This window comes from Australozyma saopauloensis, chromosome 2, assembly GCF_035610405.1.
Source record: "Australozyma saopauloensis chromosome 2, complete sequence".
NCBI lineage: Eukaryota > Fungi > Ascomycota > Pichiomycetes > Serinales > Metschnikowiaceae > Australozyma > Australozyma saopauloensis.
Window position 1 is genome coordinate 2,086,025 of NC_086132.1, and position 13,906 is coordinate 2,099,930.

Genomic DNA, 13,906 nt, shown 5'->3' on the forward strand with positions numbered 1-13,906 from the left:
TCCCTAATCAACACAAACTTTAATGGGGTACTACGATATAGAAGACATTCTCGCTGATGGTGAGAAGATCCCATGCAAATTCAACCTAACTGTCCCTGGCTTAGGATACTTAGAAGGCAGTCCCGGGAAAGCCATTGAAAACGGAACCAAGTTGGATCTTCCCATGTGGCTAGCCGAGGTATTGGCCGTGTGCTCTACACTGGAAAACACACAAGATACATTTATCGAGCTATTGGAGCCGGACTTCATAGCGCCCAAAGTGATGAATGCCATTCGTGCTGATCCGAAGGCAGTGGATCTACATAGCATCATGGCAAATTACTACAAACTATGTGAGAAGTGGTCTGCAATGTTCAATGAAAAGCAGTTGGTCGATGCGGTAATGGTAATGCTCAAGGAACGTGCCATGGAAATTGACAGTTATGCTTCAAACGCCACCAAGTATGTGAGTACGCCGTTTCTTTTGTCGCTAGACGAGTTCGAAAAAGATCTATATAAAGTCACGTACGAGAGTAAGAAGCTCATGCGTCACTGGAACAATGAGTAGCCAGATCATCATGAAAGATCGTTTACATGATTACAAACGAACTTAAATACGGTATTTCATTATAGTTAATAGCATTGTACACTTGTGATATCTAGAAAAGATCGTCGTCTCCGTCACTTTCTGGAGCTGCTTCAGCGGATTCATTCTCCTTCGTTTTCTTCGCAGGATTCTCGGAGTCTTCCTTCTTTACCACCTCATCATCATCGTCCTCCTCGATAGCTCTTCTCTTGCGCTTGGTGTTCTTCCTCTTCTCGTTCTTTTTCTTGGGGGCTGATTCTTCCTCTCCATCTGTCATGTTGGCTTCTGGCTCAGATTCGGGAGCAGATGCTTCGTCTTCATCGCTGTCATTGATAATATCCTTCTTCTTACCCTTTCCTTTACCCTTGCCCTTCTTTTTGCCGCCCAGTTTGCCCTTTTTTGGTTTCTCGTCTCCATTCTCAGGCATATCATCCTCAGAATCATTGACAATCATGTTAGCTCTGGCTTCCTCAGCCCATTGAGTGGCTTGCTCTTGCAACTTGGCTCTCTCCAATGCCATTTGCTCATCTCTTGCTTTCCGTTCAGCCAAGACCTTCTCTTGTTCCAAGAGTCTCTTTGCCTCAGCCTCTTCACGGAATTTCTTTGCTTCTTCAAGCTTTCCTTCGAGCTTGGAAATGCTCTCTTTAGTCTCTTCCAAGCACAAGTTCAATCTATTGAGAAGGGTAGACACACCCAAATCTGCTCTTGCTTTGAGCTCACTCTTTGGATATGGTGGATGTTCTTCTTCCTCAGATGACAAATCGTTCAAAGTGTTGATTGCATCATTTAAATTAGTAATTGCCTCGTTGATGTCATCGACATTCCGTTCTTCGATTGGCAATTTGGTAATGAAGTCAGCAATTTGGAATGAAATGAAGGAAACATTGAATCTATAAGAACTTTTCACGCCAGTGGCTTTGCCCAAGGCTTCTTCAGCGTACAGGAGCGCTTTCTTTAAGTAGGGAAGATTCTTTTCAGACAATCCTCTGAGATACCATGCTCTCCCGAGGAAACCAATAATCTTGAAATCTTGGTCGTTTGTGAATCTCATAAGAGCAATTTCGTAGCTCTCAATAGCTTTGGAAAATTGTTTCAAGTCAGATAACACATGTCCCAAATTTAAGTAGACCGAGATATCGTTCAACGAATCACGAATCTTTCTCAAAATGTCCAAACCTTTTGCTTGTTCTTTGTTCTCAATGTATACAATACCAAGGCCTTGTGCTGCAAATACATTCTTTGGGTCAATCGACAAAACCTTGGTGTAAAGCTCAATGGCACGAACGAAGTACTTTCTTCTCTTCTCTTCTTCTTTAGATCCTTTGAGGTCTTTTGCCATTATACAGTAAATGTTAGCCAACGAGATCAAGGCGTAAGAGTCGTGCGAGTCGTGATCAACAAGAGTTTGCTTTTGATGTATGCTCTCCGCGTCAGACTTCATTCCAATTCTCTTGCCAAAGGTCTTGACAAACCAACCATAGAAAGAACGAACCTCCATATCAGATGCGTTTTCTTCTAAAAGCGACTTGAGCTCTTGTTCAATCTCTGATTTAGCAGACTTATTAGTGGAAACTGCATCAAGGAACAAAAGTCTAAGCTTTGCTGAAATATAGCTTGAGCAATCAGCTAAGACTTCCTCATACATGCTTATAGCATCTTCGGAGGACTGCGACTCTGTTGTACGAGCAAGATTGAATAGAATTGACACTTTGAGGTCTGCTTTAAGAGTGGAAGTTAAAGCATCGTCATCGAGACCTGCTTTTGCCAAATTGAAGTATTTGATCGACTCATCGATATTATTTTTGGTGAAGTTGAAAACACCCACATTGTTATAAACTTCCAATGGAACAGTTTGTTTGATCTGTTCCCTGGATTCGATAGCTTTGTGAAGGCAATTTAATGCCTGTGAGAGATCTTGTGATTCATAGAGTTTACTCAAAGTCAAGTACGCGTTAAGTGCAATAGGTTCCTTGTTCAAAAGGGCGTCTGAATCCTTCTTGTTGGCCACAACCGAACCTCTGTTGTTCGATAAACGTATATAACGTTCGAGCAATTGAATAGCCTGCTCAGTTTTTGTTCTTGAATTGCTCTTGGAGTAAAGAACTCCCAAAATGTAGATGACCTCGAGGCACTTTGGATTAGCTTTGAGGACCGATTCGAAGACCATGATTGCTTCCTCAATCGAGTCTCTACTAAGATGAGATTGACCCAATCCTACCCTTGCAAGGAGATTGTTCTCGTTAGATCTGATGGCTTCATGGAAACATTTCTGTGATTGTGTGTAGTCGCCTTTTGCATACGCGATTCTACCAAGCCAGTAAGATGCGTATGAGCTCAACTGGCCACCATATGGCGATAATTTTGCAGTGAGATCGGAGCCAGAGTCAGTCAAAGAGGACATGACCTTGTTGACAATTCTCTCAACTAGGTCGTGTTTTCCCTTGGAGTAGTAGAAAGAGCAGAGCGCCAACAACACGGTATTGTCGTTGTTATTTTGAACTTGCAAGCGAGTCAATTGCTCCAAAGCGGACTTGTAGCCTTCCACAAAGAGCTCGTCTGAAAGAGAGTTCAGGAACACCGAATCAAATGAGGCCAAGTTCGACAACAACTTTGCTTTCAAATTCGAAGGATCCAATTCCAACGCTCTATTCCAAGACTGGATGGCCATGTCGTGGTCTTTAAGGAACCAGAAACACATACCAATTCCGATACGTGGGTCTGGTTTCATGGCTGGATTCAAAACCAACACCTGTTGGTAGATTTTCAATGCACTCGCATAATTGCGGGTCTTGCGCAAAATGACCTGGGCTTTTCCAAGCAACGCAAAACAATTGGAAGCGTCGGCTTTCAAAAGCTGGTCGTATATACGGAGCGCAGGCTCCACCTCGTCATTGTAAACATGGACCTGGGCCTTGGCCAAAAGGTTACTGGGGTCCGAAGAATCGCCTGCAAGTTTGAAGTTTTCCGAGGCCTTGGCCAAGTTGCTCAGTCTCGCAAGTCCCTCGTTGGCCAATTTCATGTGGATCCATCCTATAAGAGAGTGCAAGGATTGTTTATCAACTTCCGGAAGGAAATCGGCGCCGAGACCCAGGGTGGCAATGCTCAAGGCCTCTGTGTATTTGCGCTCTCTCACGTAGGCTTGCAGCACAAGTTTCCAGTACTTGACACCACAGTTTTCGCCTTCTAAGAAGGTTACAAGTTCCTGTGGGTCTTCTGGAAGCTCATCGATGGAGACGATGTCACCGCTGCCGATTGCAATTTCTAGAGCTAGCACAGACTCCAAGGCGGTGCCTCCCAAGTAGTATGAGAGATCCAGAGCCTCGTCCATGGTGGTTATCGGGGATATGTAGGGAGTGGTGGAGGCTGAAATTTCGTTGTTGGTGAGAGACCCGTGCCTCTGGGGATAATGAGAGTAGCCAGACAGAAAGACAGACACTGGGATGTATTCGTATTTGAGGATTTTTGGCGGAATGGGGAGGTGAGAAAAATTCAAAATTTTTGCTTTTGTTAGAAGTTTGTTAGGAAAATTTGTTTCCGTGAACGGCTCGTGTCTTCGATGGGTCCTATCTAGAGTGCTAGTGGTATCTCCAGATGAATACAGATATCAAAGATACTATTTTTCGTAGAGTTGAAAATTCACAAATATCTAGTCCAATAATTTCAAAGATCTACCTGTATTCAAATTTCTGGTCTATCGTCTAAGAATCGCCCTATATACGAGCGGCAGAGATAACGAATACTAATGTTCAAACTACAGAACCAACGCTCGCATCATATGATGCTCCAGACAATCGTAAAGCAACGTAAAACTAACTGTGTTCAAATCTCCAAGAGCAAATAATTCATATAATAAAAAAAAAAAGTTCTGCTACCACTTACCACTAATTCCTCCAAACCTTCTTTCCTAACACCTGTCTCTAAGAAACAGCCGCGTAGTACTAGTAGCCACTCTCCACCTCCAACTACCCACAAAACACACAATGGGAGACGTTGCAGGTGCAATCTTGGAAACAGCTATACGGCACGTGCCCGCTCTCCTCAAGCGGGCTGTAGCTGCTGCCGATGAGCAGTTTCCCGACGGTGCTGATGACTTGGAGGGTGATCCTGTCACCGAGGAAATGTTCTCGTCGTGGGCTCTCTTTATTCTTTTGTCGTTGCTCTGCTCGGCTTTATGGTCTTCGTATTATCTACAGCAACGACGCATCAAGGCCATCCACGAAACAGTGTTGTCGATTTTCTACGGAATGGTGGTGGGGTTGGTGATTCGGGTAGCGCCTGGGCACTACATTCAAGATGCGGTGAAGTTCAAGTCCGGCTACTTCTTCAATATATTGTTGCCGCCCATTATTCTTAATTCGGGATACGAGCTTCACCAGGCCAATTTCTTCCGCAACATTGGCTCGATTTTGACCTTCGCTATCCCCGGTACATTTATTTCTGCGTTGGTCCTAGGCACTATTTTGTATGTATGGACGGCTCTCGGGTTCGACGACGTCAATTTGGAGTGGGTGGATGCCTTGGCCGTTGGCGCTACTCTTTCAGCCACGGACCCAGTCACCATTTTGTCGATCTTCAATGCTTACAAGGTCGACCCGAAGTTGTACACCATTATTTTCGGCGAGTCGCTTCTCAATGATGCCATTTCTATTGTTATGTTTGAAACATGTCAACAGTTCCATGGCAAGCCTGTTAGATTCTCCTCTATGTTCGAGGGTATCGGCTTGTTTTTGATGACTTTCACAATCTCGACCATCATTGGTATCACCATTGGAATTTTGGTGGCACTTATGTTGAAGCACTCTCACATCAGAAGATACCCCCAAATCGAGACGTGCTTGGTCTTGCTTATCGCCTACCAATCTTACTTCTTTTCCAACGGTGCGCACATGTCGGGTATCGTATCTTTGCTTTTCTGCGGAATCACCTTGAAGCATTACGCTTATTACAACATGTCGCGCCGTACCCAGATTGCGACAAAATACATCTTCCAATTCTTGGCTCAGCTAAGCGAGAACTTCATTTTCATCTACTTGGGTTTGTCGCTTTTCACTGAAGTGGAGCTTGTGTTCAAGCCCTTACTTATTATTGTTACATTTATTCTGATCTGTATCGCTCGTTGGTGTTCTGTTTTTCCTCTTTCTCGTCTTCTCAACTGGTTATACCATACCAAACATGACAGATTCAGCCGCAATATTGCCATGTCTGGTGGCCTTACCTCATCTAGTCCTGATGAAATTTCGCATTCATACCAAATGATGATATTCTGGGCTGGTTTGAGAGGTGCAGTCGGTGTTGCCTTAGCGCTTGGTCTCCAAGGTGAGGCTAAATCAACATTGCTAGCCACTGTGTTGGTTGTCGTGGTTCTCACAGTCATCTTTTTTGGTGGTACGACCGCGTCTATGCTCGAAATACTAGGCATCAAGGTTGGATGTGTTGATGAAAACGAGGACTCAGATTACGAGTTTGACATTGAGGCCCCAAAATTGACAGTAGGAACGCCTAGCGTCAACCTAATGGGCAATAGACGGAATGCCCCGAACGTGGGCCCATACAGAAACGCTGGCTCTTCCAACAGAGGCAATACGGCAGCACCAATGTCGCCGTATGGAAAGTCTTCAGGATCTTTGCCCAACTCCCAGACGGACTTAGCAGCCCTCGACGACGAAGGCTCGAATGGTAGTGATGTAGATGACCTTGTTTCAAGCCATTCAGCAGCCGCAATCAACTCGCCATACAGCAACAACAATTCAATGGGAGTTTTGAATGCATTCCTCAGCGCGGAGGAACATGCTAAATGGTTTACTAAATTTGACGAGGAAGTCATCAAGCCAGTTTTGCTTGATAACATTCCTCCGAACAGTTATAAAGATGATGCTCATAATTCTAGCTCTGGAATGGACCAGAACTAAACGTGAACTTCAATGTATGTAAAGTGTACATCTTATAATATGCTAAGGATTAGGTTAGGGTTTCTGATACAATATATTAATGTAAATCTACAACAGTATTTGGCTTGAAAGAAGGTCATTGCCAATAATGTGGAGACAAGGACTGCTCAAATAAAACTCGAGATTTGCTGCTGCTTCTGTTGCAGTTGCTGGGCAATGGATGCATCAATGACCCACTTAGCCAATTTGAAAGCCTTTGGTGTCAACAGGAGATCATTGAGCTTAAAATTGTACTTAATGCAAAGATTCACGTACTCACGCATAGCTATGTCATGGAGCAGTGCTATTACCAGGTGTGATCTCTCTGTAGTAGATTTTCTTTGAGACTCTGACAAGTAGACAGATGCTGGTGTTACGTTGATGTAGTTTGTACAAGATCGAATAGGACGCTCTAGCAAGTTGAAAACTTCGCTGATATGTTGATCTGTAACAACATCAGAGCGATCTTCCTCGACAGCATGGAGAAGAATTCCAGATAGCGACACAATAGCATTGCCACAGTTCACAGGGTTAAGTACTCTAGATTCTGCATCGCGCTGTAAAGTTGTGCGGAAAAACACTCCATACTGAGATTCTAAAATCATTTGTTTTCGGAGAGAGATGTTTTTCATGACTTGGGTAAGAGGTAAAGCTTTCGTAGGACTTTTGTTTTTCTCGTACATGAAGTTCCAAGCATGCTTCTTAATCGCACTGAAATATGAAGCAAAACTGCTTTTGGAATTGGATTCCTTAACTTTAGATGCTGTTTCGGCCTTGATCTCATTCTTTCCGCCATTGTCAGGTATAGACTGAGTGGAAGCTGAAGGTGATTTAGGCTGTGTGGAATTTCCGAAAATCAGAGAATCCTTGTTCTTATCATCATTCATTTCATCGCTTGTAGATATATCAAGGTTTTTCAATGCTTCTAGGTCCTCCTTCGTTCTGAAATTTATTCTCAAATTCGACTCGTCAATGACAAGTGAGCATTCATCTAGGAATGCTAGCCAGATTGGACGACTAGCTGTGCCAATTGAATAGATAGACTTACGAGCCTCCAAGCTTTCAGGACTGTCGTTTGATGCGATGAAAGCGAGCTCTTGGAATGCAGTCAAGCGAGCCAATTGGTTCGCTTCAGATACATCTCGAAGCCCCAGAAGTAATGTTTCAGCCGGCGTTGTGCTTTGGCTACTAATGAGACGCTTGCCGTCAAGACAGCCGACGGTAGCGTAAGTTTCATAAACGTGATTGATGAACTCCCACGTAAGGAATAGCACAAATGAAGCAAAAGATACGGAAAGGAGATTACTGACTCCGATGTGGCGCGGAGGCATGTTTGAGTCGAGCGAGAGAAGAGTGAAAGTGAGCCAATTGAGCTTGTAAATCACAGACCTAGACCAGATGTAGAGAAGGGGACAAGCCACAGCCATGATTCCAGTGAAGAGCAACGAAGTTCCTACGATGACGGGGCCGTTCACAAACATGACTGTTCTAGGTTTAACCGAAGAGACTCCATATTTGAATCGGAGCCTGTTTCTCTGTAGTATGAGTTGTTGGCAAGCGTAGGCAGCGGCACATACAGCACCATGGAACCAGAAGTAGACCCACTGGTCATTGACCGCCGGCAACTTCCGGAACTCCTTGCTGAGCACATAATACTGGCCCAAGAGCGGAAGCTGCAGAATGTACGCACCGAAAAAGAGCGCTGCAGAGGCGAGGTAGTACCCACTAGTGATGAGGAACAGACGAGACACTACACTGGTCCGAACCTGATCCGCCATGGTCTTGGCTCGCAGATACTCAACTACAGAGTTCGCATTACGGGAAAACTTGACGAGAAGGAGAGCGATGGCCAAAAGCAGGAGCTGGTAGAGAAACATGAGCACGCTCCATCTGGAGTTCTTGAAGGGAAGTCTTAGAAGGACCGATGCAAGCGCCGCAACGAGGAAAATCACTCGGTTGACATATCGCAATCGCTTCTGGTGTGTCTGGTTGAATATCGACAGGTACGTTGTGACTACTTTTGGCGCAGGGGCGCCGTAGTTGGACATGTTTGTGTGGATTCTGAAAGTAGTAGTTAGGGTACTAGTAGGGAGATGTGGGTGAGACATCCTCAGAAGCAGGAAAGGAAGTAATAGCGGAGAGGAGAATTTGACAAATGAGAATTTGAAAATTGGGATTTATATTTGAAAGAGAACTAATAATTGACACAGATACGCAATTTAGTCTTCTCTGGGTTTCGGGATATATAATACGTGGTTTTGATATCAAAGGTTCAGGCGCTTTGTAGTCAACTTACGAACGAAGTGAAATTTCAATTGAAAACACTTTATTTGCGGTGCTATTCCTATGTACATGTTTAAGAACGGTTATTTAGCTTGCTCTCGGCGGCTCTGGAGTACTTCTCTGTCTCTCCACTCAAGGTGTCAGTGACAGTCGCAAGACCAGGCTTGCCGTTGATCTCGCCGAAGACAACATCTCTCACGAGACGCTCGTTGGCACGGGAGTCGGAGAACGAGGTGAAGTATCCGAACAATTTGTCCTCAGCCAAACGCTCCGAGCTCTCGAAGCGGCCAATCTTGTTCTCGAAGGCATCGGTAATAGCAGCGTCCAACTCTTCAGGAGTGGTGATGAAGTTCTCTGCAGCATGGTACAACTCCAACAATTCGTTGGCCTTGGCCTCCTTGACTTGCAATTCCATGGTTTTACGGTTCAAGATTCTCTGCTCTTCTACGATGGCCTTCTCTTCGGGAGTTCTGTGTCTCATAAGCGATCCTTTAAGATATGAGTCAATAGTAGGAAGAGTCAACTTGGTGGCCTCAGACTCCTCATAGACTTGTTCCTCGGCCAACTTGGCGTCAGCCTCGATCTTCTGAGCTTTGAGCAGCTCAAGCTTTTCTATTCTCTTGGATTCTGTGAGGTATGCATCTTTCAAGTGTTCCATTCTGATCTGTTTCTTTTGGGCTTCCCAACGCTCCTTGGGACTCAATTCATTCATGTTTTGTGGAGGAGCATTGTATTCCAAGATCTTCTTGAGTCTCTGCTCGACTGGGACAACTTCAGCCTTTTTTGGTTGACGAGTGATTTTGAAGCCTTTACGTTTTGGAACGGGCACACCCTCAGCGTAACCTTGTTCGATATTGGCTTCCTTGGCAGACTCTTGTTCCAACGGAGGTAAGATGGGGTTTCTCTTGAAGATCGGTCTGACCTCTGGTAGAACACCCGACTTTCCACCGTGCTTGAGTGTTTTTTTACTGAGGTTCACGGCTGTGGAACGCATGGTGTTGGATGTTTGAGTAGGACTACACTTCAATGAAAATTTTTGGTTTGCACAGTAGACCTATGGTGGTTTGAGATACACCGAGTGGAGCTTGACATGAGATTCTGGAGGAAAATACTTTTTTTTCCTCTCGGTTTTTTTTTTTTAACTTATCAATCTTTGATTGAATGATGGATTCTTTTATTTGTTTTTGTCAAAGCGTGTATTAAGGCTAACTCCAACAACTGGCATTATCGAAACTTACAGGGAGTACAATTTTTCATTTAATTCATACGATTTGAAGCAGTGGTCGGAATTTCTCTTTCATTTATGCGTAGCATGCACTTCACCAATTGGTGTCGAATCACTCTCGCCCCCATGTATCATAAACAGCGATCAGAAGAGGCTTTGTGAATTTCTTGCTCCCAATCTCATCTTTGAACAAATCGAATATGAGAACCCCTTTCTCAACCTCCGTTTTTCCAGCTCCAAATTCAAGGAAATATTCTATAAGGTTCCGTGGTACCTTGAAATGGTTTTGTAAAACGATGGCCTTTTCCAATGACATCCCCCTTATCAGTAGAAGCATAAGAATGAATATTTCTTTTACCGTCATCATGGTTGTCTTTGTCATCGTGGCTTGATACAATGAAAACTTATGCACACATTCGTAAGAGGGCCTGTCTTCGAATTTGGCCCGAAACCTCTGAAGCATCGAAATGTAGTCGTCTCTTGTATTCACACAATCAGGCTTGAGAACTATTAATCTCAAACCCTGATACCGTGTCTTCAATATTGATGTCATACATTGAAGCCACTCAATGGTATCATCTGTGCGTTTGAATCGATTCAAATGGAATTTGGAATTGGTAATGACCATCGAAATTGATGTTTCAATAGCCTGCTTCATGCCGGCAATACGTTGAAGATCTCCTAATCCTCCTTCTTCCACTAGGTAGTAGATATTTTTCAAACCAGAGTTTTTTAGACGAGACTTTTGCTCGGTAAATCTGCCATCTCTAATAGACATTGCCAAGTCATCCAATCTTTTTCTCTCGCAGACATAGTTGAGTACAACTTCTAAGCCTGTTGTTTTGTGCCGAGCTATCCAGAGAACATCACCAACAGACAAGCTACGAGTATCACAATTAACGCCATTTGCAACTATTCGTGTGTGAAAATAGTCTCTTTCTGTTTGTGATCTGACTTCTCTATTATCCATGAGAAGTATGATTTCATAATCCTCAGGACACCAGATATCATACTTCACTCCTCCAAAATACTTCTTATCTGCATCGTGTGCTATAGTTAGTGATTTTCGGACTGATGAGCCAATTTCTGAGTTCTTCAGGGAGTTTGTGACTGTTAATTGAGTTCTTTGTGAGAGAGGACTAGATAAGATCAGTTCAGACAAGGGCGTTGATTCCGTCTCTTTGACAAAAAGGCTGTTGCCAGTGACAGACTCGGGAGTCAACCTCACTCCATTGTCATATGATATTTCGGGTCTCTCTGGCAGGTTCGTCTCAAAATCTAGGCCCTCTTGGAGAAGTATTCCTTGAGCCATCTGAAGTCCAGTCTCTGTAATCAGATAGATCTTCGGTCTTCCACGGCAATAGACGTATTCACGATTGAGAAGCGTTTTAATGCTATCCCACGCTGAGTAAAAATCTCGCGCAGCAGGATTTGAAGTGAACGATCCATCGCAGTATGGCGTAGCCGCCGCTATTAGATCTTCTTTGCACAAGCCAGACACATGCTGATTTTTACAAAGAGCTACGAGGATGGCCCAGCCACCAGAACGCCTTTTCGGGATCCATTTGTTTGTGCGTCTTGTCTTTTTCGCCTTCTCTTCATCCAACTGCAATGGCCTCTTCTCATTTCTGGTGAGTGATACATAATTCCCAAACAGGGCCGGAATATCTACCGAATTCTGTTCGCAGTGCTTCTGGAGACGCGAGCAGAGTATAAGAAATATCTTTTCTCCCACAAATGACACGCTCTTCAACTGTTTGGGAGTGGTGATCTGTTCCGGATATGCGCTCAATCTGTCAGCAGCTTTTTTGTAAGCATGGAACATCCTGGATCTCTTTGATGCGAGGGCTTCTACCTCTTCGGAGAGCCATGTTACGAAGAGTTCATTGAGGTTCAAATTGCTTTGATCCAGAGACATGTTTCAGGGCAAGTATCATTGGTTTGCGGAGAAGCGTTGGGAGAATATCTGGATTTATTTTATAAGATTTAAGTTTATGGATTATAAAATAGGTTCAAAAGGGTATTTTTTATAGGGGGCGTGTAAGGTGAACAGTAATTAAAAGGTAAATACCCCAGATGCTACATGTAGCACCTCACAGAAACACCAATTGATCTTGTATTTGCATTCTCTCTCTGCGCATTTAATTTTTATGCCAAACCAAGTAAATTTCGAATTTCTGTTTGTTGAAAAATAGCCAGGAGCAACTTGAATCAGAGAAATACTCTTTCCAACTACCTTGAGGTCTATTTATCTTGATACACTCATCTCAAACACAACAGGAATGGTCTCTGAGTCGATTGGTAAGAAAAGAACCTCTGAATCTCGCCCTGACGAGCTGCGAAAAGAGGCCAAAATTGGAGGAGGTCTCAATGTAGAACTACATCCGTTGCTTCAACAATCAGGAACCCAGTCCACGAACTACCTGAAATCAAATGGACTCAGTTTCAATGGTGCTCCTGGTGCTAATCCCTATATTGACCAAACAAACATAACAATTGGTAGTAGTCGCCACAGGCCATTGCAGCTCAATCCAAAAGGAAAATTCATCGCAGAAGCTGATGAAATTAGGGCGAAGGAAGCTGAACAGCTACAGGTTGCAAAAAAACAGGAAGAATTGCTTGAGAAAGGGGTGCTCCCAAACATAAATACTCAGGAAAATTGTTTTAAGCTGAGTTTTCCACCTCTTGTAGAATGGTGGGATGTTCCGTATCTACGAACCCGACTGTACCGCGAGTTCTACGACAAGAAAAAAGAATTCTTTCTTGACGACGAACAGGCTTTGGTTTCAGTCTACGTTCAGCACCCTGTCGCGATACCACCACCGAGTGATGGCCCTGTGGAACAGAAGATCTACCTCACGAAAGACGAGATGCGCCGGAAGCGTCGAAATGAGCGCCAAATCAAGCACAAAGAAAAGCAAGACCGCATCAAATTGGGACTTGATCCACCTCCACCTCCTAAAGTTAAGTTGGCCAATTTGATGAACGTTTTAACAGACGAGGCTATCAAGGATCCCACCGGTGTGGAGAGAAGAGTACGCCAGGAAATCCAAGACCGATATGATAAACACATGGCTGAGAACGAAGCGCGGAAACCAACTCGAGAACAAAAACTCGAACAAGTCAAGGAATCGCAGGAAAGGGACCTACTGAAAGGTTTAATGACCACTGTTTATAAAGTCAAAACATTGTCTGATGGCCAGCAATTTTACAAAGTCGACATGAACGCCAAACAGTTGGGTTTATTCGGCATGGCTCTAATTAATCCGCGCTTTTGTTTAGTGATCGTGGAAGGAGGGGCCAAGAGCATACGCTTTTTCAAGAAATTGATGATGAATAGAATAAAGTGGGATAAACTGGCTACACAAGAAACTATTGATAATGGGTGCGTGGAAGTGTGGGAAGGTGAAGTCTTGGACTTTTCATTCAAAAAGTGGTCACCGATGTACACCAATGATGATGACGATGCTTACAAAGTCTTGAAAAAATTTGGTCATGAGAATTATTGGAGGCAAGCTTTTAACCTATGAATTAGGATGGCCAAGAGCACTTTGTACTTCATGAAAAGTTAACGCTGCTGAATTTGAGCCCCATCGACTTCACTACGAGAAGTGAAGATAGTATTATGAGTAAAATACTGAATTCGAGATCCTCTTGATTTCTGTTCTCAAAAAGTTTGCATGGAGTGCTCCCTTTTGGTGTTGGAGTATTTCGTGAGAAAAAGGGAATCACAAATACTACAGACGGCTCAAGAAGAGAAATACGACTCAAACCTCAATTCAGTGTAACCTAATCTTTATTTCAAATGTGCTCATCATTCCAAGTTTTCTAAGAGGACTCTTTATATAGTGCATCTGCTAAGGTTTGGACAACGATAAGCCAAAATCATTCAGGTGGCTACTTAGC

At 43.7% G+C, this 13,906-nt stretch overlaps 7 protein-coding genes across 7 annotated transcripts; 3 read left to right on the plus strand and 4 right to left on the minus strand.

Moving 5' to 3' along the window:
- Positions 1-22: 22 nt before the first annotated feature.
- On the plus strand, positions 23-547 carry PUMCH_002149 (uncharacterized protein; the record flags this gene model as incomplete). Its single annotated transcript, XM_063021167.1, has 1 exon — positions 23-547. One exon carries the CDS (start codon positions 23-25, stop codon positions 545-547), a length of 525 nt encoding a protein of 174 aa, XP_062877237.1.
- Positions 548-638: 91 nt separating this feature from the next.
- PUMCH_002150 (uncharacterized protein) lies at positions 639-3,893 on the minus strand (the record flags this gene model as incomplete). The annotated part of the gene is made up of 1 exon (XM_063021168.1): positions 639-3,893. One exon carries the CDS (start codon positions 3,891-3,893, stop codon positions 639-641), a length of 3,255 nt encoding a protein of 1,084 aa, XP_062877238.1.
- A 652-nt stretch (positions 3,894-4,545) lies between these two features.
- Positions 4,546-6,474, plus strand: PUMCH_002151 (uncharacterized protein; the record flags this gene model as incomplete). The annotated part of the gene is made up of 1 exon (XM_063021169.1): positions 4,546-6,474. The coding sequence occupies one exon, from the start codon at positions 4,546-4,548 to the stop codon at positions 6,472-6,474; it is 1,929 nt and encodes a 642-aa protein (XP_062877239.1).
- Positions 6,475-6,620: 146 nt separating this feature from the next.
- Positions 6,621-8,600, minus strand: PUMCH_002152 (uncharacterized protein; the record flags this gene model as incomplete). Its single annotated transcript, XM_063021170.1, has 1 exon — positions 6,621-8,600. The coding sequence occupies one exon, from the start codon at positions 8,598-8,600 to the stop codon at positions 6,621-6,623; it is 1,980 nt and encodes a 659-aa protein (XP_062877240.1).
- A 248-nt stretch (positions 8,601-8,848) lies between these two features.
- Positions 8,849-9,769, minus strand: PUMCH_002153 (uncharacterized protein; the record flags this gene model as incomplete). The annotated part of the gene is made up of 1 exon (XM_063021171.1): positions 8,849-9,769. The coding sequence occupies one exon, from the start codon at positions 9,767-9,769 to the stop codon at positions 8,849-8,851; it is 921 nt and encodes a 306-aa protein (XP_062877241.1).
- Positions 9,770-10,112: 343 nt separating this feature from the next.
- PUMCH_002154 (uncharacterized protein) lies at positions 10,113-11,918 on the minus strand (the record flags this gene model as incomplete). Its single annotated transcript, XM_063021172.1, has 1 exon — positions 10,113-11,918. One exon carries the CDS (start codon positions 11,916-11,918, stop codon positions 10,113-10,115), a length of 1,806 nt encoding a protein of 601 aa, XP_062877242.1.
- A 364-nt stretch (positions 11,919-12,282) lies between these two features.
- PUMCH_002155 (uncharacterized protein) lies at positions 12,283-13,530 on the plus strand (the record flags this gene model as incomplete). The annotated part of the gene is made up of 1 exon (XM_063021173.1): positions 12,283-13,530. One exon carries the CDS (start codon positions 12,283-12,285, stop codon positions 13,528-13,530), a length of 1,248 nt encoding a protein of 415 aa, XP_062877243.1.
- Between the last annotated feature and the right edge of the window lie 376 nt (positions 13,531-13,906).